The sequence below is a fragment of the Geotrypetes seraphini genome, chromosome 1, assembly GCF_902459505.1.
Source record: "Geotrypetes seraphini chromosome 1, aGeoSer1.1, whole genome shotgun sequence".
In the NCBI taxonomy this organism is placed as follows: domain Eukaryota; kingdom Metazoa; phylum Chordata; class Amphibia; order Gymnophiona; family Dermophiidae; genus Geotrypetes; species Geotrypetes seraphini.
The window spans coordinates 73,857,688-73,880,142 of NC_047084.1; the positions used below are offsets into that span (position 1 = coordinate 73,857,688).

General features: G+C 42.7%; 1 protein-coding gene across 3 annotated transcripts in view; it reads left to right on the plus strand.

Annotated features, from left to right (window-relative positions):
* ZFR (zinc finger RNA binding protein) overlaps positions 1–22,455 on the plus strand; it is a 339,213-nt gene that overhangs the window by 100,096 nt on the left and 216,662 nt on the right. For all 3 annotated transcript variants that reach the window (XM_033933312.1, XM_033933330.1, XM_033933320.1), the window contains exon 10: positions 19,342–19,538. In XM_033933312.1, the coding sequence (XP_033789203.1) occupies positions 19,342–19,538 (197 nt within the window). The remainder of the gene's footprint in view (positions 1–19,341; positions 19,539–22,455) is intronic.

A 22,455-nucleotide genomic window follows, 5' to 3' on the forward strand; every position in this document is an offset into this window, starting at 1 on the left:
GTGGATGTAACGGAATGCAAAATTGGATTCTTACCTTTGATAATCTTCTTTCTGTTAATCCACTACGGATTCTGTATGCCCCACCCTCTGTCTATTCTTTATCACCTGCATTTTCTGCCTCAGATATTTCTCATTTCCATGCTTGAAGTTCTTCTTTCAACCAAAAGGCCATGAATAAGATTGACCTGAATATGTAAGTACATTAGTTAGCCTCTGGCTCCTTTACTGTTAGTGCTGGTTGCATACAGCAGGTTGGTTCTTATTGCTAATCCTTGTTCTTGAGTTGCAGAACAGAACTATTTGCTATTGGTGAGAAAGTTCCCTGTATCTCTTCTTCTGTTTTATTCCAGTGATGTTCCATTCCTTTGGGACTAAACTGGAGGGGGCACTGTAATCCACTGCTATGTGGGAGGTGCTGAAAGCTGTGTGTGTAACTTCCTCAAGACCTGTTTCACAGGTTAGGATTGAACACCATTTGTACAGAATCTGTAGTAGATTAACAGAAAGAAGATTACCAAAGGTAAGAACCTAAACTTCCATTCCTCGGACAGCTCTCCATTGACCACTACCCTCTGTTGCCTTCCACTCAACCAGTTCCGGGCCCATACCGAGAGCACTTAGTTTATTTATTAGATGCCTGTGTCGAACACTGTCAAAGGCTTTGCTAAAATCTAGGGACTCAAGGGAAGTAGCCAAGATGGCGGTGGTGTGAGAAAGAGGGTTGGACATTTTTGCAGTGTTACCTACTGGTTGTTCTACCCTCCCCCCTATATCTCAAATACTGCACATGAAGAGAAAGGGAATGATTAGAGCCATACCCTCTCCAGCCCTTTTGTCGACCCCTGTGCAGCAAACCATCGATTGCTTCTTTGTGATTTTACCTTTGGCTTCTGGAGAGACTAACCCCTTTTTGGGGCTAGAAACATCTCTTTCACCTCCGACACCTAAAAGTCCTCCAAGTCCAGCAACTGCCAGGGCCCTGCAGGAGGTGGCACATGATCCCAGAAGTAGGGATGTGGGGTCTCCCAGTGAGCATACGTCATCGGCAGAGGAGCTGAGGAACCAGAATAAGGGATTTGGAATACAGTCTGTCCCAATGGAGGCATCTTTGAGCAATATTTGACAACTTCTTTGGCATCTGGAGAGAACATTATTGAAATCAATAGAAGAGATAACAAACATAACTCTTAAACTCGATAATTTAACTAAGACTGTTGACGCGGTATAAAAGGATTTCACTGATCAGGTTAAGCAAATACAGGAAGAAATTCAGTATTTATAACAATTCAAGTACTTTGATACATAGAAAATTGGAACAAATGGAAAACTTTAATCTACAATTAAACCTCTGATTGTTGAATTTTCCACTTCCTGCAGGAATTTTGCTTATAGACCTTTTCAAGTGATATTTGACTGAGAATTTAAATTTTCTCTAATGCTATTCCTCCAGTAAATAAAATTTATCTGTCAAGTAAAAAAATTCCTCAAAGAGATGTTGAAAAGGTAAATGGCAATGATACACAGATAGGTTTTGAAAATGTTTCTGCTCTTTTGGAACAAACTATAACTGAAACCTCTGAGAGAGCAACGCTCTTAGTATTGTTTGTATTTGAGCAGGACATGAATATGGTTTTGAGATTATATTTCTAAAATTCTCAAAGAATCTGGGTTTACCCAGATGTTTCAAGATCTGCACAAGAACAGAGAAAAATGTTTCATTCATTAAGACAAGAGACTATTAAATTGGAAGCTACCTTCCTCCTGGCCTTTCCTTGTAAATGCTTGGTATTTGGGAACCAAGTTTACTTGAAGGAGTTAAATCTTTGCCCACGTATGTCTGTGAAGGAGGCCTGTATATTACATGATGTAAATATATTTTCCATTCCCTCTTACCAGATTTGACCCACAGTTTCTTTTACTTGCCTTGCAGATCCTGCAATTGTGTGATTTTAATATAATCTTTAACATATAATGTCACTCCCTCTCCTTCCTACCATGTTTTTCCTGAACAGATTATAGCCCAGTATAACTACATCCCAGTCATGGTTCTCTGTGAACCATGTCTCTATGATCGCTACTAAATCCAACTCTGTCTCTTCCATCACTGCCTCTAGATCTCGAATCTTGCTTTGCATACTTTGAGCTTTAGTATATACAGATTTCCAGACATAGCCCCCCTTTTCCCATTTGTGTAGAGGTATTTAGTGATTAACTTACCTGAAGGCTTATGCTCACCTGGTGGCTTTGATCACCCTGCTCCAACGATTCTAGTTTAAAGCCCTGTTCAGTAAATTAGCCAGTCTGCTGCTGAAGATACTTCTTCCCTTCTTTGATAGATGCACACTAATTCTGCTCAGCAGCTCTTAGAAAATCATCCCATGGTCCAGGAAGCCGAAATGCTGTTGACGACACCATCCACGCAGCCACTCATTCGTGTCCAGGATGTGAGCTTCTCTTCCTTGGCCTTTTACCCTCAATAGGGAGAATTGATGAGAATTCCACCTGCGCACCTGACTGCTTCACCTTCTCTCCCAGAGCCACAGCCACTTTTGATATGTTCGGAGGGATACCTAGCAGTATCATTAGTGCCAATATGGATGAGCAGCATCGAATAATAGTTATTAGGCTTGATGAGTCTTGACAATCTCTCCTTTACATCTTGGATTTTGGCACCAGGCAGACAGTTTACCTCCCAGGACATTGTGTTTGATCTGCAGATGCCATGTCCACTTCAAAAATCGCTTAATACTGACAAACTGTATCCAAAACACAAATATCAGAGTCGCAAAATCAAGAGTAAAGGAAGACCTATAACGGGTATCAGACCACCCAACAAACAAACTATGCTTGTCGGAAAAATTCCTCATTTACCCAACGGTGCCTCCACCTCCTGTTTTGTTCATTTTTTTAGATTTTTTATACAAGGATTTTGTCATTACTTGTTTCACTATTGAAATTATTATGTATTGTACATATCTAATGTGAAAGAACTTTTACTTAGCTTTTTTGCATAACATAGCAAAACAATCCCCAAACGCCAACGCGTTTCGATAATCTTTATCAAGACGACATGGGGAAGCTGAAATACCAAACACACACATAAACCATGTTAGGGACAGAGCTAAAAAACAATTCCCTTATCAATGGGGGGCTGGATGAAGAGCATGACAGAGCAGCGAGGTAGGCGGAACAAGGTTAAGGGCCTGGCAGTGCAAGGTACTGCACTTGAATATTAACCCCCTCCTTCCCCCCCCCCCTATGGTTTATAATTGAGTCAACCTTTTTTTTTTCCTTGTTTTGTGGAAAAAAAGTTTACCTCAGTTTATATTCGGGTTGGTTTATATTCGAGTATATACGGTATTTCCTGTTACAAATTTTGAAGAAATCTCTCTATGGAGAGCAGTTTTCAAATAAGGAGATGTCAAGAGGGTTAGTCATTGCAGGAAAAATTGATGAAGTGTATGGAGCTATCAGAGGGGACTATATTGAAAAATAAAAATTTTTTGAAAACGATTTCCTACTGAGAGAGATAAATTATTGAACGTCCCTCGTAGACTAAGGGCTCTTTTTACGAAGACGCGTTAGTGGTTTAACGCGCGTAATAGCACATGCTAATTTGCCGGTCGCGCTAGCCGCTACCGCCTCTTGAGTAGGCGGTAGTTTTTCGGCTAGCGCATAGGTTAATATATGCTAAAAAGTTGCGTGCAATAAAGCCGCTAACTCGGCTTTGTAAAAGGAGCCCTAAAATACTTTTTATAGAAAACCCTAGATTCTAGAACTTGGACACACAAGGAAATGGTCGGTTAAGAGCTGTGCTCCAGGCTAAACAAGCTACTATTTCAAATTTAAAACTCCAAAAATTCAATTTTATTTGGAAAAAAGATTGATAAGAAGAAAATGTCATCAAACAAACAAAATAAAAACGATGCAGGAACCGGAGGATCAGGAACCAGCAGTAACAAAAGATCAAAGCCAGAACCAGGGATACCATCAAGAGTACCACTGCCTGCAGAAGATCAAGATATGATGGCAGAAATAAAACAGATAAAGGATATAGTACTGGAGATCAAAAAACAACTACAAAAAGCAATAGATGATGTTGCTATATTAACAAAAAGAGTTGATCTAATTGACAACAAAATGACACACTTAGAGGAAAGAGCAGAGGAAGTACATACTGAGGTTATACAAAACAAACATAGAAACATAGAAATAGACGGCAGATAAGGGCCCACGGCCCATCTAGTCTGCCCACCTTAATGTCCCTCTCCTACCTTTGCCCTGTGAATAGATCCCATGTGCCGATCCCATTTGACCTTAAAATCAGGCACGCTGCTGGCCTCAATCACCTGTAGTGGAAGACTATTCCAGCGATCAACCACTCTTTCAGTGAAAAAGAATTTCCTGGTGTCACCTCGTAGTTTCCCGCCCCTGATTTTCAACGGATGCCCTCTTGTTGTCGTGGGACCCTTGAAAAAGAAGATATCTTCCTCCGCCTCGATGCGGCCCGTAAGATACTTGAACGTCTCGATCATGTCCCCCCTCTCTCTGCGCTCCTCGAGCGAGTATAGCTGTAATTTGTCAAGCCGTTTTTCGTATGGTAGATCCTTGAGTCCCGAGACCATCCGGGTGGCCATTCTTTGCACCGACTCCAGTCTCAGCACATCCTTGCGATAATGCGGCCTCCAGAATTGCACACAGTATTCCAGGTGGGGCCTCACCATGGATCTATACAATGGCATAATGACTTCCGCCTTACGACTGACGAAACCCCTTCGTATGCAGCCCATGATTTGTCTTGCCTTGGACTAAGCCTGCTCCACTTGATTGGCAGACTTCATGTCCTCACTGACGATTACCCCCAAGTCTCGTTCTGCTACCGTTTTTGCTAGGATCTCGCCATTAAGGGTATAAGACTTGCATGGATTCTGGCTGCCCAGGTGCATAACTTTGCATTTTTTGGCATTGAAGTTGCAAGCCTGGAAGGAAATGGAAATATTAAAGAAAGATCTGGAAGACTGTGTGAATAGAGAAAAAAGAAATAATTTAAGAATTATTGGGATGCCGGAAGGAGTGGAAAAAAATGATCCTATCAATTTCTTAGAACAATTCCTCCCAAAGATACTGCCTATAAAATCCAAGGTGCCTCTTGAAATAGAGAGGGCACACAGAATACCGGGACAGAAAACAACCACACAAAAAGGTCCAAGAACTTTTATTTTTAAACTACTAAGATATCAACATGTAGTTGAAATATGCCAGCTAGCTAAATCAAATAAAAACCTAAGATGTCAAGATGCACGGATACATATTGTGCCAGACTTTGCTAGAGAAACTGCTCAAAAAAGAAAACAACTCCTTGATTTAAGACCTCAACTACGAGCACTAGGGGCAAGATATGGATTACTCTACCCAGCGGTGATGAAGGTAACATTAGGAAATAAAACACAAAATTTTAATGATTCTAAAAAACTAGCAGAATACCTTGAAACATTTGAACAACCAATGACATCTTAAAAAGAAACTTTGGGAATATTTTAAAGTATTTAATATAACAAGAAGACATTAATAACTTTTCACTTTGATTTATTATATACAAAATAATCTAAACATTAAAAAACTGTAAAAACCGTTTAGAATGCTAGAAATTTTTTTAAAAAAGCAAATAACAGGAAAATGGAACAACTTGAAAAGAATGCAAACATGTCAGTAACAGAATGTTGTGGAGGAAAAAAAAAAAATTCAATATATATGCAGCTGAAGGGACGAGATGGAGGAGCTTTTTGAAAGATATCCTCTTGCAGCATGGATTATATGCTCACGGAGAGAAATGTAGAAAGGTGGAACACTAGAGATACTATGTTTGCTGAGTTGCTGAGTAGAGGAAGGGATCTGCGTGTCAACAGGAAGTACAAACAGTAGTGCAACCTGCGTGAAAACTTGTGGTCGATTGGGAAGTGTCTCATTAAAAAAAAAAAAAAAAAAAAAAAATCCTGAATAGAAGGCTACCAACACATGAGTAAATTACAAACTGAATCTGTCCTGCTCCTATGAATATCCCGGAAGACCCAGACGCTAAGATGTGGAACATAATGACTACAATTATATTAGTAAAAGAAGCAGAAAGTTAATTCCCACCCAGTTGGAGGAGAACAGCTGAGCCCTTCCTTTATGTTTGCCATATGTGCAAACAAGCTTATAACCATTCCCAGCTGATACACTGAGCTAACTGTTATGCATTCTTGGCATGTTCCCTGACAAAGATAGTGAAGAACGTTAAGTTTATTATAGAAGTACTTTAAAAAAAAAAAAAAAAAATTGTCTTCAAATGTTGTATTTCTTCTATATCTTTTTCTCATCTATTTTATTCTCATCCTTCTCATACTTTACACATATAATTTTGAAAGAAAGATATTGCATTTTATTGGATATTTATTTACCAATGACTTTCACTATATACTTAAACTGAATTTATTTATTTACTTAAAAATGGGTTAATAGATACTTTGACTAACCTGACAATTGATATATTGGAATTTTAGGAATCCAGAATAATAATAAATATGTAATAAACACTTTCTAGGCTTTTAAGTTTTTAGTAATGCCTTTAAGTTCTTAGGAACTAAGCTTTTAGTCAGGCTTGATTGAATTATATGAAACTCTGTTAAAATCCTGTAGATTAGAATCATTTCTTTGCTCTATTCTGTTTTTGAGTAATTTTTTGTAAAATAAAGAAAGGTAAGAATTATAAGGGGGAAAAAAAATAGATATATATATATATATTTCTGAAAATGAATAAAAGAGAAAATAAATATAACAAATATTAGTATAAGGATATATTATACTATGTTATTAGCATGGAGTAATAAGTATAAAACTATAATTTATTTTTTAGCTTGTAATGGAGTAATGTTAAACCTGATCTATGTTGTGTTTCCAAGTGATCGTATACAAATGGGGTGGGAAGGGAGGGAATGGGAGGGTATTAAATTTTAAAGGTAGGGGTAAAATAGATAATTCCTCAAACTATCTTGTTTATGGGAAAATGAAGTTCATAAAAAACATTGCAGATGGGATTGTTATAATACATATTACATTAAAATTAAATGGATCTTAAAATAATCTCTTTAAATGTTAATGGTCTAAATCACCCGATTAAAAGAAAAAAGGCATTATTATTTTTGAAAAGGCAAAACGCTGATATATGCTGCATACAAGAGACCCATTTATCAAATAATGAATCCATAAAGCTAAAAGGTGATTGGGTCAAGCAATGTTACTTTTCTGCAGCAATAGGAAAAAAAGCTGGAGTTGCAATATTAATAAATAAAAAATGTTCCGCTTCATTTAAGTTTAAGGCAGCTGATCCTTTAGGAAGATGGATATATATAGAAATGGACATTGGAAATACCACCATGACGCTTTTCAATATATATGCCCCTAATTCAAATCAAAATGAATTTTTTAAAACTCTGCAACAGTTGATTCTTCCACTGGCTACTTCAAATTTAATAGTGGCAGGAGATTTCAATGCTGTGATGGATCCATTGATAGATAAAAGCCCGAGAAGATTTATAAAATCATTAGGTCTTGACAATTTGGTGCAATCTTGTGATTTAAAGGATATTTGGCGTATACTTCATTTTGATGGTCGGGAATTTTCGTTTTGTTCACAAGTCCATAATTCTTTTTCTAGAATAGATTATATTTTTGTTTCTAATCAATTAGTACATCAAGTCACACAGGCTGTCATTGATCCAATTGTATTATCTGATCATGGTGGAGTGTGGATTGAAATTAAAATAATAGATCAAAATATAAACAGACCTATATGGAAATTGAATAATACATTGCTTGCAGATAATGACTTTTGTACAAATCTTATAAAAAAAATAGAAGAATATTTTCAAATTAATGATACAGAAGAAATTTCCATAGAGACTTTATGGGATGCGTTTAAAGCATATATTAGAGGACAAATTATTTCTTATTCAGCAATGAAAATAAAAAAAGAAAAACAACAATTTATAGAATTAGAAAAATTAATAAAGTCTCTAGAATCAAAATTAATTGAAAAATGGGATTATTTGACACAACAAGAATTGTTAAAAGCTAAAGGTAAATATAATGAAATTTCTTCAAAAATCATTAGAAAAGATTTATTTGTACAACAAGCTCTGTATTATGGAAATTCGAATAAGGCGGGAAGATTGCTTGCAAATTATCTCAAAGCAAAAAGGAAAAAAACAAAAATAATTGCAATTCAAAATGAAAATAAAGAAATGTTATCTCAAACTAATCCCATAATAAAACAATTTTTAAAATTCTATAAAGATTTGTATTCTTCCGAGCCCTATTCAGAAAAGGAAAAAGATGGTATAGAATTTTTAAAGTTAATAAATGGACCAAAGATTCCTAAACATATAAAACGAAGTTTAGAAGAACCAATATCCTTAAAAGAGTTAGGTACAGCATTGAAGTCCCTCAGAGTTGGATCCGCTCCAGGTGGAGATGGTTATACAGTAGAGTTTTATAAATCATTCCAAAACATCATAATGCCCTATTTATTAAAATTATATCAGAAACAACTAAATAAAGGTTGTATTACAGGTACTATGGCTGAATCAATAACTATAGTTTTACCTAAGCCAAATAAAGATCCTACTTTGGTATCAAACTATAGACCTATTTCTTTAATAAATGTGGATGGAAAAATTTTAACTAAGGCAATAGCATTAAGATTGGCTAAAGCTCTCCCTTTCATTATTGATATGCATCAAACAGGTTTTGTTGCTCAAAGACATTCGTCTCATAATACTAGATTGGCACATCACATGTTATATTTGACAAAATCCATCAATGACCCAGCATTCTCTATTTCATTAGTTATCCCAGGACAAGCAGGCATGATATTCTCACATGTGGGTGACGTCATCTACGGAGCCCCGGCGCGGACAGCTTTTCAAGCAAACTTGATTGAAGTTTCAAGTTTGCACACTGCACCACGCATGTGCATGCCTTCTCGCCCACTAGAGGGCGCATCCCACCTCGTGGTCCTCAGTTCAATTTTTTCCGCGGAGCAAGAAAGCCCTGTGGATCTGAGCTCCAGTGTTTTTGCCTTCTAGCTGCCGCGTTTAGTTTGTTTTCCCTTCGAATTAGTTCGCGGTGCTGTTTTTCTTTTCGGTTCTTTTCAAAAAAAAAAAAAAAAAAAAGTATTTCGTTTTTCGTCTGGCTCCGGGGGCTCCCGGAAGCCGTGGCCGCGGGACGTCGGTACGTTCCCGGCCCTCTTCTTTTTCTTCGTGGATGTCCCGTCCTGTTACGGGATTCAAAAAGTGCAGCCGGTGTGAGAGGTTGCTTTCCATCACTGACCCTCACCGGTGGTGCATTGTCTGTCTTGGGCCCGAACATCCGACAGAGTCGTGTGATCGCTGTGCTACCTTCCAAAACAGGGCCCTCCGTCGCCGCAAGGCCAGAATGGCGGAATTGTTCGCCGTCGACGCGCCGCCTAAGGCCTCGACGTCGGCCTCGGCTTCGGCCCCGGCCTTGACCTCGGCCTCGGGGGCCTCGGCCTCGCCTCGGCCATCCTCCTCGAAGGCGTCGTCCGTGAAGCAAGCTTCGGGTAAGTCCTCTGTTCCATCCCCTTCAGCAAAGAAGCCATCCTCGAGTCAGGCCAAGGCGGGTGGGTCGACCCCGGCCCCGCATCGGACCTCGACTCCGCACACCCCGAGGGAATACTCGAGACCGAGGTCGCCCTCCAGGGAGTGTGCCCCGGACTCGGAACTCCCCACCTTCGTGGGGATTCCGGCCTTCCAGGATCTCCTCCGAGCTCTGATCTCATCGGAGCTGTCGGGAGCCCTGGAAGTGTTGCAACGTGTTGCGGTTCCGGTGGCCTCGACCTCGGCCGGGGCGCCTTCGGTCTCGGAGGCCCCGGCCTCTGCTCCCTCGACCACGGGAGCCCCGGCCTCGGCGACCTCGGTCTCGGGTACTGTGGCCCCGTTCACCTCGGTCTCGGCCCCGCCCCGGACCTCGACCTCGGGGGAACCCCCTGAGCGGAGTGTAAGGCCCAAAGAAAAGTTGCGCAGAGTGCGCCGTCTTTCCTCCTCTTCCTCCGGGTCTTCCAGGCACGCCTCGCCCTCGACGCGACCTCGGACGGGGCGTCGATCGAGGAAGTCTAAGCGGCCCCGAGGCTCGCCTCGGCGCGACCGTTCCTCGTCGTTCGGGGGCGAGGCGCTGCAGGTGTCGGAGTTGCGCCTCGACAACCCGAGGCTCCTCCGCTCACCTCGTGGGAAGTCTTCCCGGGCCGCCTCGCCGAGGAAACGGGAGAGTGTCCCACGAACCCCGGGGTCCTCACCCAAGGGTTCTGCGAGGAGGACAACTTCCCCTTCCCCCTCGAGGGCCCTCGAGAGGGGATCCTGGGACTCGGGATCTGTTAGGGATCCTCATTATTCCCATGAGGCCTCCCCCCTCTCCTCGGTGGGGCGGTCGAGAACCCCCTCTCCCCAGGCTAGGCCGTCCTCGTTTTCATCCTTCGTTCAGGACATGGCCCAAGCCCTGGGGATTGACCTGATGGTAAGTTCTCGGTATTCCAAAGAATTTTTGGAGGAACAGGACCTCCCCACTCCTCCGAGAGAGGTGCCTAGACTCCCTCTCAACAGTGTCCTTTTGCAGACCTGGCTGAAGAACTTGTCAAACCCTCTTACAGTCACGTCTGTACCTTCAAAAAAGGAATCGAAGTATAGGACGATTCCTCCTAAAGGGTTCGATAAGGCGCAGCTCTCACACCAGTCTCTTCTGGTGGAGTCTGCTCTAAAAAAATCACAGCCCTCACGGGTTTCTGCGGCGGTTCCACCAGGCAGGGAGGGGCGGACCCTGGACAAGTTTGGCCGCCGCCTCTATTCAAATTCCCTGATGGCCACCAGGGTTCTAAATTACGCCTTCACCTTTTCCTCCTATTTGCGTGGTATGGTGAAGGACCTCCCTCAATATCGAAACTCGTTACCGGACTCCCAAAGAGCAGGATTCGATAAGTTTATGTCCAACCTGTCCCAATTGCGGTTGTACCTATTCCATGCAGTGTACGACGCCTTTGAGCTGGTTTCGAGGGTGTCGGCCCTCGCAGTGGCCATGCGCCGCTTGGCCTGGCTTCGCACCCTCGACATGGACCCAAACCTGCAGGAACGCCTTGCAGACTTGCCTTGTGTGGGGTCCGAGTTATTTGACGAGTCATTGGATGCAGCGACCAAGCGCTTGTCGGAGCAGGAGCGCTCTCTAGCATCCCTGGTCCGCCCCAAACCTAGGCCCCCGCCGCAGAAACCCTTTCGGCCTCCGCCGCGCCGATACCCTCAGAAGTCGACCCCGGCTTTCTCGAGACCGCCTCCGAGACGTCCGTCTCAGCGAGGCAGAGGGGGACAAACCCAAGCCCCGGCGCAGGGCCCTTCTAAGCCCGCGCCTTCCTTTTGACGGGCTGAGCGGACGGGGCGGGTTCCCCTACGCAACTTCACAGGAACCCCTTCCTATCGGGGGCCGTCTTCGGTCCTTCCTGGAGGCATGGACCGGGATTACCTCAGACGCTTGGGTGCTCCGGATCGTCTCCGAGGGCTACTCGCTCAACTTTGTGTCCTCGCCGCCGGACAGTCCCCCAAGTTTAGTCCCCTGCAATCGTTCGCAGCTACCGACCCTGATAACCGAAGCAAAAGCCCTCTTGAAGCTTCGGGCGGTCGAGCCGGTCCCCAAGGACCAGCGGGGTACGGGGTTTTACTCCCGCTACTTTTTAGTTCCAAAAAAGACCGGGGACCTGCGCCCCATACTGGACCTCAGGAAGCTCAACAAATTCCTGGCCCGGGAGAAGTTTCGAATGCTATCTCTCCCGGTTTTGTATCCTCTCTTGGAGGAAGGGGACTGGATGTGCTCCCTCGACCTGAAGGAAGCATACACCCATGTTCCGGTGCACACCGCCTGCCGAAGATTCTTACGGTTCCAGGTGGGGGACCTCCACCTCCAGTACAGGGTACTGCCCTTCGGCCTGGCCGCGTCCCCACGAGTATTCACGAAGTGCATGGTGGTGGTTGCGGCAGCCCTGAGGGCACGTGGACTCCATGTGTTCCCTTACCTGGACGATTGGCTCATCAAAGCCCCGACCAGGGAGGGGGTTATCTCAGCGACCCGACAGTCTATTACCTTCCTGCAAACTCTCGGGTTCGAGATAAACTTTCCAAAGTCTCAGTTGAGGCCGTCTCAGTCTCTTCAATTCATAGGTGCGGTGCTGGACACGGTGCGCCTGCGCTCCTACCTGCCGACCCAGAGGTTGGAAGCCTTGGTACGGATGAGCCGCCAGGTCTCCCAACTATCGAGGGTGTCGGCCAAGCACATGATGAGGCTGCTGGGCCATATGGCCTCGACGGTACATGTCACGCCGTTTGCGAGGCTACATCTGAGGATCCCTCAGTGGACCCTCACGTCCCAGTGGCGTCAGGAGTGCGACCCGGTGTCTCGCCTCATTTCGGTGACTCCGCTTTTGCGGAAATCGCTGCGTTGGTGGACAGACTCTTCAAATCTGTCCATGGGGCTACTGTTCCGCACTCCGCCTTTCCGCAAGGTCCTGACCACGGACTCCTCGGAGTACGCGTGGGGAGCCCATCTCGACGGTCTTCGCACGCAGGGCCTGTGGTCGGCAGAAGACCGTCGCTGTCATATCAACGTGCTGGAGCTGCGGGCCATCTTCCTAGCACTTCGAACCTTCGTTCACATATTGCAGGACCAGGTAGTCCTCGTCCGCACGGACAACCAGGTGGCAATGTACTATGTGAACAAGCAGGGGGGAACGGGGTCTTGGCCCCTCTGTTCCGAGGCTCTCCGCCTGTGGGAGTGGGCGGCCTCCCGGAACATCTTCCTCCGGGCGGTCTACATCCAAGGAGAACGGAATTGCCTGGCGGACAAACTCAGTCGACTTCTGCAACCGCACGAGTGGAGCCTACACTCAGCAGTTCTGCGCGAGGTTTTCGCTCGCTGGGGAACGCCACAGGTGGATCTGTTTGCCTCTCCGGAGACACACAAACTACCACTATATTGTTCTCGGATGTACTCGCGGGACCGTCTAGAAGCGGATGCCTTCCTACTAGACTGGGAAGGGAGGTTCCTGTATGCATTCCCTCCGTTTCCTCTGATCATGCGAACGTTGGTACACCTAAAATCGTCCACGGCCACGATGATTCTCATAGCACCTCGGTGGCCGCGTCAGCACTGGTTCTCCCTGCTGCTCCAGCTCAGTGCCAGGGAGCCTCTTCCCCTGCCTGTATCTCCTTCTCTGCTGTCTCAGAGTCAAGGATCCATGTTACATCCCAATCTGCAGTCATTGCACCTGACAGCTTGGTTTCTTGTTCCCTGACTCCTCCGGACCTGTCTCAATCGGTGAGGGAGGTGTTGGAAGCCTCCCGCAAGATCTCGACGAGGCTTTGCTATGCGCAGAAATGGACCAGGTTTTCCACCTGGTGTTCGTCTTTTCACCTGGATCCGGTATCAGTCCCGGTATCCTCGGTTTTGGACTATTTATTCCATTTGTCGCGCTCCGGCTTGAAAACCACTTCGGTGCGGGTTCATCTCAGTGCGATTTCTGCTTTCCACCAACCTCTGGATGGACGCCCTCTGTCACTCCATCCCTTGGTGACACGCTTCATGAAAGGGTTACTCAGGGTTTGTCCCCCTCTTAAACCTCCGTCGGTCGTGTGGAATTTGAATGTGGTCCTGGCTCAACTGATGAAACCCCCCTTTGAGCCACTCAACAAGTCCCTCTTGAAATTTCTGACTTGGAAGGTGGTGTTTCTGATCGCCCTCACCTCCGCCAGGCGGATTGGGGAGTTGCAAGCCTTGGTTGCGGACCCTCCTTTCACTGTCTTTCACCACGACAAGGTGGTTCTCCGCACCCATCCTAAGTTTTTACCTAAAGTTGTTTCTGACTTCCACCTCAATCAGTCCATTGTCCTTCCTGTGTTCTTCCCGAAGCCCCACTCCCATCCTGGCGAGACGGCGCTTCACACGCTTGACTGTAAGAGGGCGTTGGCATATTATCTTCAACGCACCAGGTCTCATCGGAAGGTTCCTCAATTGTTCTTGTCCTTCGATCCCAATCGATTAGGGCATCCAGTTTCCAAGCGCACTCTGTCTAACTGGTTGGCCGCTTGCATTTCCTTTTGCTACGCTCAGGCTGGCCTTCCTCCCCCGGGTCGAGTCACGGGGCACAAGGTCCGAGCAATGGCAGCTTCGATAGCCTTCCTCCGATCCACTCCGATGGAGGACATATGTAAGGCTGCCACTTGGTCTTCGGTTCATACATTCACCTCTCATTACTGTCTGAACACTCTATCCAGGAGTGACGGCCGGTTTGGCCAGTCAGTTTTGCAAAATCTGTTTTCCTAAATTGCCATCCTCCCACCTGCCCTACTTTGGTTAGCTTGGAGGTCACCCACATGTGAGAATATCATGCCTGCTTGTCCTGGGATAAAGCACAGTTACTTACCGTAACAGGTGTTATCCAGGGACAGCAGGCATATATTCTCACAACCCGCCCGCCTCCCCGGGGATGGCTTCCTTGCTAGTTATGGAACTGAGGACCACGAGGTGGGATGCGCCCTCTAGTGGGCGAGAAGGCATGCACATGCGTGGTGCAGTGTGCAAACTTGAAACTTCAATCAAGTTTGCTTGAAAAGCTGTCCGCGCCGGGGCTCCGTAGATGACGTCACCCACATGTGAGAATATATGCCTGTTGTCCCTGGATAACACCTGTTACGGTAAGTAACTGTGCTATGCGGAAAAAGCTTTTGATAGAGTGGAATGGTCCTTCATGTTTCAGACAATGGAATGGTTTGGTATAGGATCCGGTTTTATACAAATAATAAAGGCATTGTATAACTCCCCTGTTGCTAGATTATATATTAATAATGATTTTTCAGAAAAATTTATTCTACAAAGAGGGGTTAGACAAGGATGCCCACTATCTCCTTTGCTTTTTGATATCGTTTTAGAACCCTTGTTATTAGCTATAGAACAGATAAAGGAGATACAGGGTATTCCACATTCAGATAGAGAATATAAATTATCAGCATATGCGGATGATATATTACTTTATTTGAGAAATCCAGAAACAACCATTCCAAAGCTACTCGAACTGATTGAAAGATTTGGAAAATTTTCAGGATATAAAATAAACTGGAATAAATCAGAAGTACTTCCACTCAACGTACATTGTACAAAAAGTTTATTTGACTCATTTTCTTTTATTTGGAAAGAGGAAGGATTAAAATACTTAGGAATTTGGATTACAAAAACTATAGAAGAAACTATGATAATCAATGAAAAAAATTTATTACAAAAAGTGTCAGAAATGTGTGAGCAATGGAATCCTTTGTGCATATCTTGGTGGGGGAGAGTGCAAACTGTAAAAATGATGATTTTACCAATAGTTTGTTATCAAATGGGTATGATACCAATTTTTTTCCAGGGGTCTTTTTACAAAAAATTGGATAAAATATTAACAAAATTTATTTGGCTTGGAAAAACCCCCAGAATTGCTCTAGTATCTTTACAAAGACCAATTGAGGAGGGAGGGGTAAATTTTTCCAAATTTTTATAGGTACCATCAAGCCTATATTATGCGTCATGGTATGTATTGGATCCTCCCAGAACCCATTGAACATATACCAGATTGGTTCTGGTTAGAATGGAGATTAATGTTTCCTTTACGTCTGAGTCATGTGATAAGTATTCAAATGCCAAGGTTATATAAAGATCATAAAATATTAATGGATACTTGGAAAACTATAAGATATATAAGTAATCTAACTCCTATTCCAATAACTAAATCAACGACTCAAACAATATGGCTTAACCCAAAGATCAAAGTTGGCAGTTTTAAAATTATCTGGAAACATTGGATGATGGCTGGAATTCGTATTTTAGAAGATGTAATAAATAAAGGTAAACTGCTTGAGTTTTCACAATTGCAAAATAAATTTGGTTTAAATAAATCACAATATTTCAGATGGTTGCAATTGAAGCAGGCCATTCAGACAGGGTTCTCTGAATGGAAAAATCTTAATAATTATCATAGTATGGAATTCTTATGTTTTCAGATAGATTCCATGGGACACCAGGCCGCAATGTGGTATAAATTAATATCTGAATTTATACATAAAAAAAAAAAATGGTCTTAGAGATATTTGGAGCATTGAGATTAAGCATCAAATTAATGCATCTCAATGGTCACGACTTTGGTCTTAGAGGATAAGATGTACAATGTCAGCATCTATGAGACAAACTTGGTTTTTTATTTTATATAGAGCTCTATGGACCCCTACACGTTTACATAGAATTGATAGCTCTAAGTCTAATAGATGCTGGCATTGTCATCTAGAAGCAGGGACATTAGATCATCTTTTATTCTATTGTCCATTCATATTAACATTTTGGAAATCAATTTGGCCCCAAATAAATAGGATGTTAGCAAATCCAGTAGCCTTGACATATGATACAATTCTATTTGGTACTACAATGAGAGCCCATAGTCAGATCTCATCAAATAACAACAAACTTTTATTTATAATGACTGGAATAGCAGTACAGCAAATTACACATAATTGGAAAAATTGGGACAGATTGAACTATAATTTCTGGTGGAACTCAGTTTGCCATATATATAAGATGGAACATGCATTTGCAACACAAAAAGGATATATGAATAAGTTCAAGAAGATTTGGGGACCATTAACAGAATATTGCAATATTTGAATTTCATTTTCCCATGATAAGAAAATAGTATAAAGAGGGAGGGGTTAAGGGGAGGGAATTATTCTCTTTATCATACATTATAAATAAAATATTATAATAGATGATATTCTTACATGAAAATAACGTAATAAAGGGAGGGGGAAAAGGTTCATATTTAAATAATAATTGATAAAATCATTACAATATATATATTGTATAACTTTATAAGAAAAATAATTACAATTATATGATATATAAAACCATAAGAAAAATAAGACAAGAAATGTTATATATAAAATATATTATAAAAATATCAAGTGTATTGTTAAGATAATTGTATGAAAATTTATGACACTTGTTGTTAAATGGAAAAAAAATTCAATAAAAAACTTAAACAAGAAAACCCTAACAGAGACTCTAAAGCAGTGGTTCTCAACCTTCCTAATGCTGTGACCCTTTAATACAGTTCCTCATGTTGTGGTGACCCCCAACCATAAAATTATTTTCATTGCTACTTCATAACTGTAATTTTGCTACTGTTATGAATTGTAATATAAATATCTAATATGCAGGATGTATTTTCATTGTTACAAATTGAACATAATTAAAGCATAGTGATTAATCACAAAAACAATATGTAATTATATATTATGAAATATTTATTTCTAATTACAAATAAATGTATTTAGGCGTATCTGCATGTGGATGGACCCGCCTGGAGATGGATAGAGGAGCGGTGTCTCAGTTCTTCAACCTTTTGACACCTGTGGACCGGCGGAAATAAAATAATTATTTTGTGGACCGGCACTGGTTCACGGACCAACAGTTGAAGAACATTGGGCTAAGTCGTGCCCATCTCCACTCAATCTCCACCCCAGACCCCGCCCCCATAATAGTACTAATTGTAACACCATTTTTTCCATTCATTTTTCATATATACACAATACACACAATATAATTGTATTAACAATACATAATGGTTAACCACAAAATTAAAATACATAAAGCACACTGTATGCTTTTCAACATTCATTCCTACCAGAACACAGGACCAAAAACTAAAAGTACTAATATTTACAAACAAATCCTAAGATGCAATACTCTGCAAGAAGGAAAAGAGGAAAAGAAGCATGCATTTCTTCCTGAACAGACAAATCAATCACTAAATAAAAAAAAAACAGATAAATCAATCACTAAATAAAAAAAATAAAAGCATTAACCCTACTGTTGTTGTCTCTCTTCCTCCATGTGCCTTGCCTTTTGGCCTGCCCCCAGGTGTTATCTTTGGGCTGATCCACTGTGTGATCAACGCAGCGTCTTTGGGCCGGCTCCCCGAGTAGTGCATTGCACAAAGCTGTGAACAGCAGCTCCTCGCGCGCGTCCCTCACCTCATCTGGAAGCCTTCCCTTTGACGTTGCGATGTCAGGGAGAAGGCTTCCGGTTCAGGCGCAGGCTGCATGTAGGAGCCTTTTCCCACGGCTTTGTGCACTGCAGCACTCTGGGAGCGGGCCCGAAGACGCCTCGTTGATTGCACCGTGGACCGGCAGCTGAAGAACGCTGTCTTGGGCCCGATGGACGTGCTGGCCCTGTGGACCGGCGGTTGAAGAACAGTGCCTAAGACCATCAGAAATATGTATTTTCCAATGGTCTTAGGCGACCCCTGTGAAAGGGTCGTTCGACCCCCCAAAGGGGTCGCGACCCACAGGTTGAGAACCGCTGCTCTAAAGGCTACACTATTGCCTTAACTGACTTTGTAGCAAGCCAGTAATCTCACATACCCTCCCATTTCCCCTAGGAGTTGAATACTTTAGCTATATATTGTACTGCTGGTTCTGTACTCGTGAGGCCAGCTTGAAGGCACCAACATATACATACGCAGATGGGTTCTGTCTTCAAGATTTAAAGCTGTATGCATGCTTCTTAGCAGCCGCACTTGAGGCTCCTTGGATATGACACCCACATGTGAGATTATTGGCCATTCTGTCCTTGGAAAACACCTGCTACTTTGCTTTTATGCCAGTGTCCTGACCCTGTTCTGTTATTTGGTTTTTTTTAATAGTAGCTTTATTGAAAAATAAATTGAAACAAAAATACAAGCCAAAGCCACAGATGACAACAATAAAGAGAACAACCAAGGTTCCTTTGGTACACACTCCCTGCTTCACAACAGTAACCATGATCTGGATCGGTAGCATGGAATGTTGCTACTCCTTGGGTTTTGGCCAGGTACTAGTGACTTGGATTGGCCACCATGAGAACGGGCTACTGTGCTTGTTGGACCATTGGTCTGACCCAGTAAGGCCATTCTTATGTTCTTATACAAATTCCCCCCCCCCCCCCTTATTATACAACATTGGTACATTTCCAAATAAAAATCTGGCGCCAAAGGTGTACTAAGGTTCCCATTCTACAATTTTTTATAACAGTTAGTTTATACAATGCATATCAATCCTCGACTCTTGGAGATCATCAAGCAGCCGCCACCACCTCTGCAACCCTGGTTTGAGCACTATTTTTGTATGTAAATGAAGGATTAATTTGATTTCTACCTAAGATTTTTTTTTTCCCAAATTATATTTTTAGGAGGGAATAAACTGCAGACATCGGGCAGCAAAATAGAGGAAATAAAAACAACTGAAAATTCCAAGGCCATGCCATCAATAGCTACTGTTCAAACACAAGAGGCTAAAATAGATACTGCGTCAGAAACATTACAGTCCACCACTCTTGCTGCATTACAGAGCGACGTTCAGCCAGTTGGCCATGATTATGTGGAAGAGGTATTCCTTTCTGTTTAAATTCAGAATATTAAAGTTTGTGAAAGATGAGCAGTTAGTAGTTTTCTTCTTTGACTCGGTGCAGTAAATATGCTTCCCTTTACTCACAAATGTGTATGTTCTTTGTAAATGTTCTAAAGCAGGGGTGTCCAACCTTTTGGCTTCCCTGGGCTGCATTGGCTGAAAAAAATGTTTCTGGGGCCGCACAAACGCGCAAATGCTGCAGCAAGACAGAGGAGGGAGCAGGCAAGATGGTAAACACCCAAGGGCAGCAGAGGAAAACACTGCATCGCCCTCGACCAGGGCCGCACAAAATACTTCACGGGGCCGCATGTGGCCCTCTGGCCACAGGTTGGACACCCCTGTTCTAAAGCATTACACTAGCAAAATTAGATTAGATTAATTAGGAAGCTGTATGAGTTATAATAAAAAGCTTATTTTAGTACAGGGGTCAAAGAACTTACACAGTGCTTCTCTGAAAGATTTCAAAAGAGGAACTGTGTGGGATCTGTCATGATGCATTAGTATAACTAGTAACAAATGCTAATTAGATAGGATTTACTGTGGAATTCATATATAATAGTTGAAGACTTATTGCATGAACTGTTCAAAAACCACAGAATGTTTGAGGTGTATACAGAGTTATTAATAGTTTAACAATGTAAAAATTGTAATTTAATGTAGTAGACATATTTGTCTATACAAGGCAAAAGATCAATAAAAACAAAAATGAAATCTGCATTCTTCTGCATCTTGACCAGACTAGTTCGAATAAGTGGTTTATGACCTGTCTCCTGCAGATAGTTCTGATATCTTGACTAGTCTAATGTAGTGATGCTCAGAGGGTTCTCTGTTCTTCTTTCTGTGACCCTGGATCAAGATAGTAGGGCTTCTGGAAAACAGTTAAGGGGTCAATTCCCATATCTATCCTTGGGGAAATTTCTTATGGGTTCACTTCTATAGTTCCTGGAGCTCTAAGCCTAGGAAAAGGCTGGCTTAGAGGCCATGAGCTAGTAGCTTAAGGAATCTGTGCTCTGTTTAGTCTTCAGGTTGCTTGATAAAATTGGGTTAAAAAAAATGTTCTGCGAAAGGGATAGCTTTCTCAGAGCAGTTCAAATTATTAAGTCACTGGTGACCTCAGTTGGAGAGAAGTCCTGGTGACCCTTCCTGTACTCTGAGGAGAACCAACATTGGTTAAAGGTTCCTCAACTGCAAGACCCTCAGCTGATAAAAGTCCAGTTCATGGTGTAAGTGGTGTGCTGTGTTGTAGAGCAGCCACAATCTATGGTGCTAGTATGGGGAAATAAAAGGTAGGAACACTTCTCCATTGCACATTTCCAATTATTTCTCCTTCCTTCCCCTCCCCCCCCCCAATCCCAATGACAGCAGCAAGCTACAAGTCATTTTTAAAGGGTATTAACTGTTCCACAAGTGTGAAGGGAAAAAGTCATTTTGGACCCTGACCACATGGCAATGCAGCTTAACCCTGAGTAGGAACCAGGTGAGTAGAGAATGACATGGGGAAAAAATTTGTCCCCGTCTCCGCAACCACTGTCCCCATCCCCACTTTCCCTGCCCGTCCCTGTGACTACTATCCCCGCAGCATCCATACAAGCAATATTTAGTTTATTCCTTCCTTATAAATCAAAATTCTGGCTGCTGAACTAGAGAAAGAGATGTTCAGCTGGCAGGGCTTTGTTTATAAATTTTTATCAACACAACTAATATACTAAACTAAACCTTAAGTTTATATACCGCATCATCTCCACGGATGTTGTGGAGCTCGGCACAGTTTACAAGAACTTAAAATATAGGAAGAGAAGGAAAAAAAGGTTTACATGAACTTATATATAGAAGAGAAGAGTAAGGGGGGATAGAATTACATTTTAGTGAAAAGCCAGGTTTTCAGTTGCTTGCGGAATAATTGGAGGGAGCCCAGGTTCCGCAGCGGGGTAGTAAGGTCGTTCCAAGGACCTGTGATTCTGAAGAGAAGGAATTTTCCCAGTTTGCCTACATAGAGAATACCGTGTAGAGAGGGGAAGGATAATTTATACCTTTTGGCGAATCTGGTAGAGTCAGGATTCGAGGAGTTATAAGATAGTGGATTTAAGGGAGGAAGGATGCCATGAATGATTTTAAAAGCCAGGCAGGAGCATTTGAAATGGATTCTGGAAATCACTGGGAGCCAGTGAAGTTTGGCTAGGAGTGGGGAGACATGGTCAGACTCGCGTTTTGCAAAGATCAACTTGGCTGCAGTATTCTGGATTAGCTGGAGTCTTTGAAGACTTTTTTTGATAGGCTTAAGTAGATGGCATTGCAGTAGTCTAATTTGGAGAGGATAATGGATTGGACAAGGACGGCGAAATTTTGTTGGCGAAAATAGGATCTTATTTTCCTCAGCATGTGAAAGCTGAAAAAGCATGATTTAGCCAAGGAGTTGAGGTGGTCATTGAGGGAAAGAGAAGAATCGATAATGATGCCAATGACCTTGCTTGAGAACTCAAGCTGCAGTGCAGCGCCTGAGGGTAGTGCGAAGAGGGTGGGCAGGTGTTCTAATTTTGGGCCGAGCCAGAGTAATTTTGTTTTTGATTCATTCAATTTCATCTGTACCGAGAAGGACCAGGAATGGAGTCTCATTATGCAAGCTGTAATGTTTTCGTGGAGGTTGGTGAGGTTCTGGTCTGTCTCAAGGAGGACAAGGATGTCATCAGCGTATGTGTAGATTGTTTCAAGGGGGGATAATTGGAGGAGTTTCATGGAGGACATATAGATGTTAAAAAGAATAGGGGATAGGGGTGATCCCTGAGGGACTACTTTACCCTAAAGCAAAAAAAAGAAAATAAATAGAAATTTTTTTTTCTACTTTTGTTGTCTGGTTTTTGCTTTCCTCATCTCATTCAATTCCTTCCATCCACTGTCT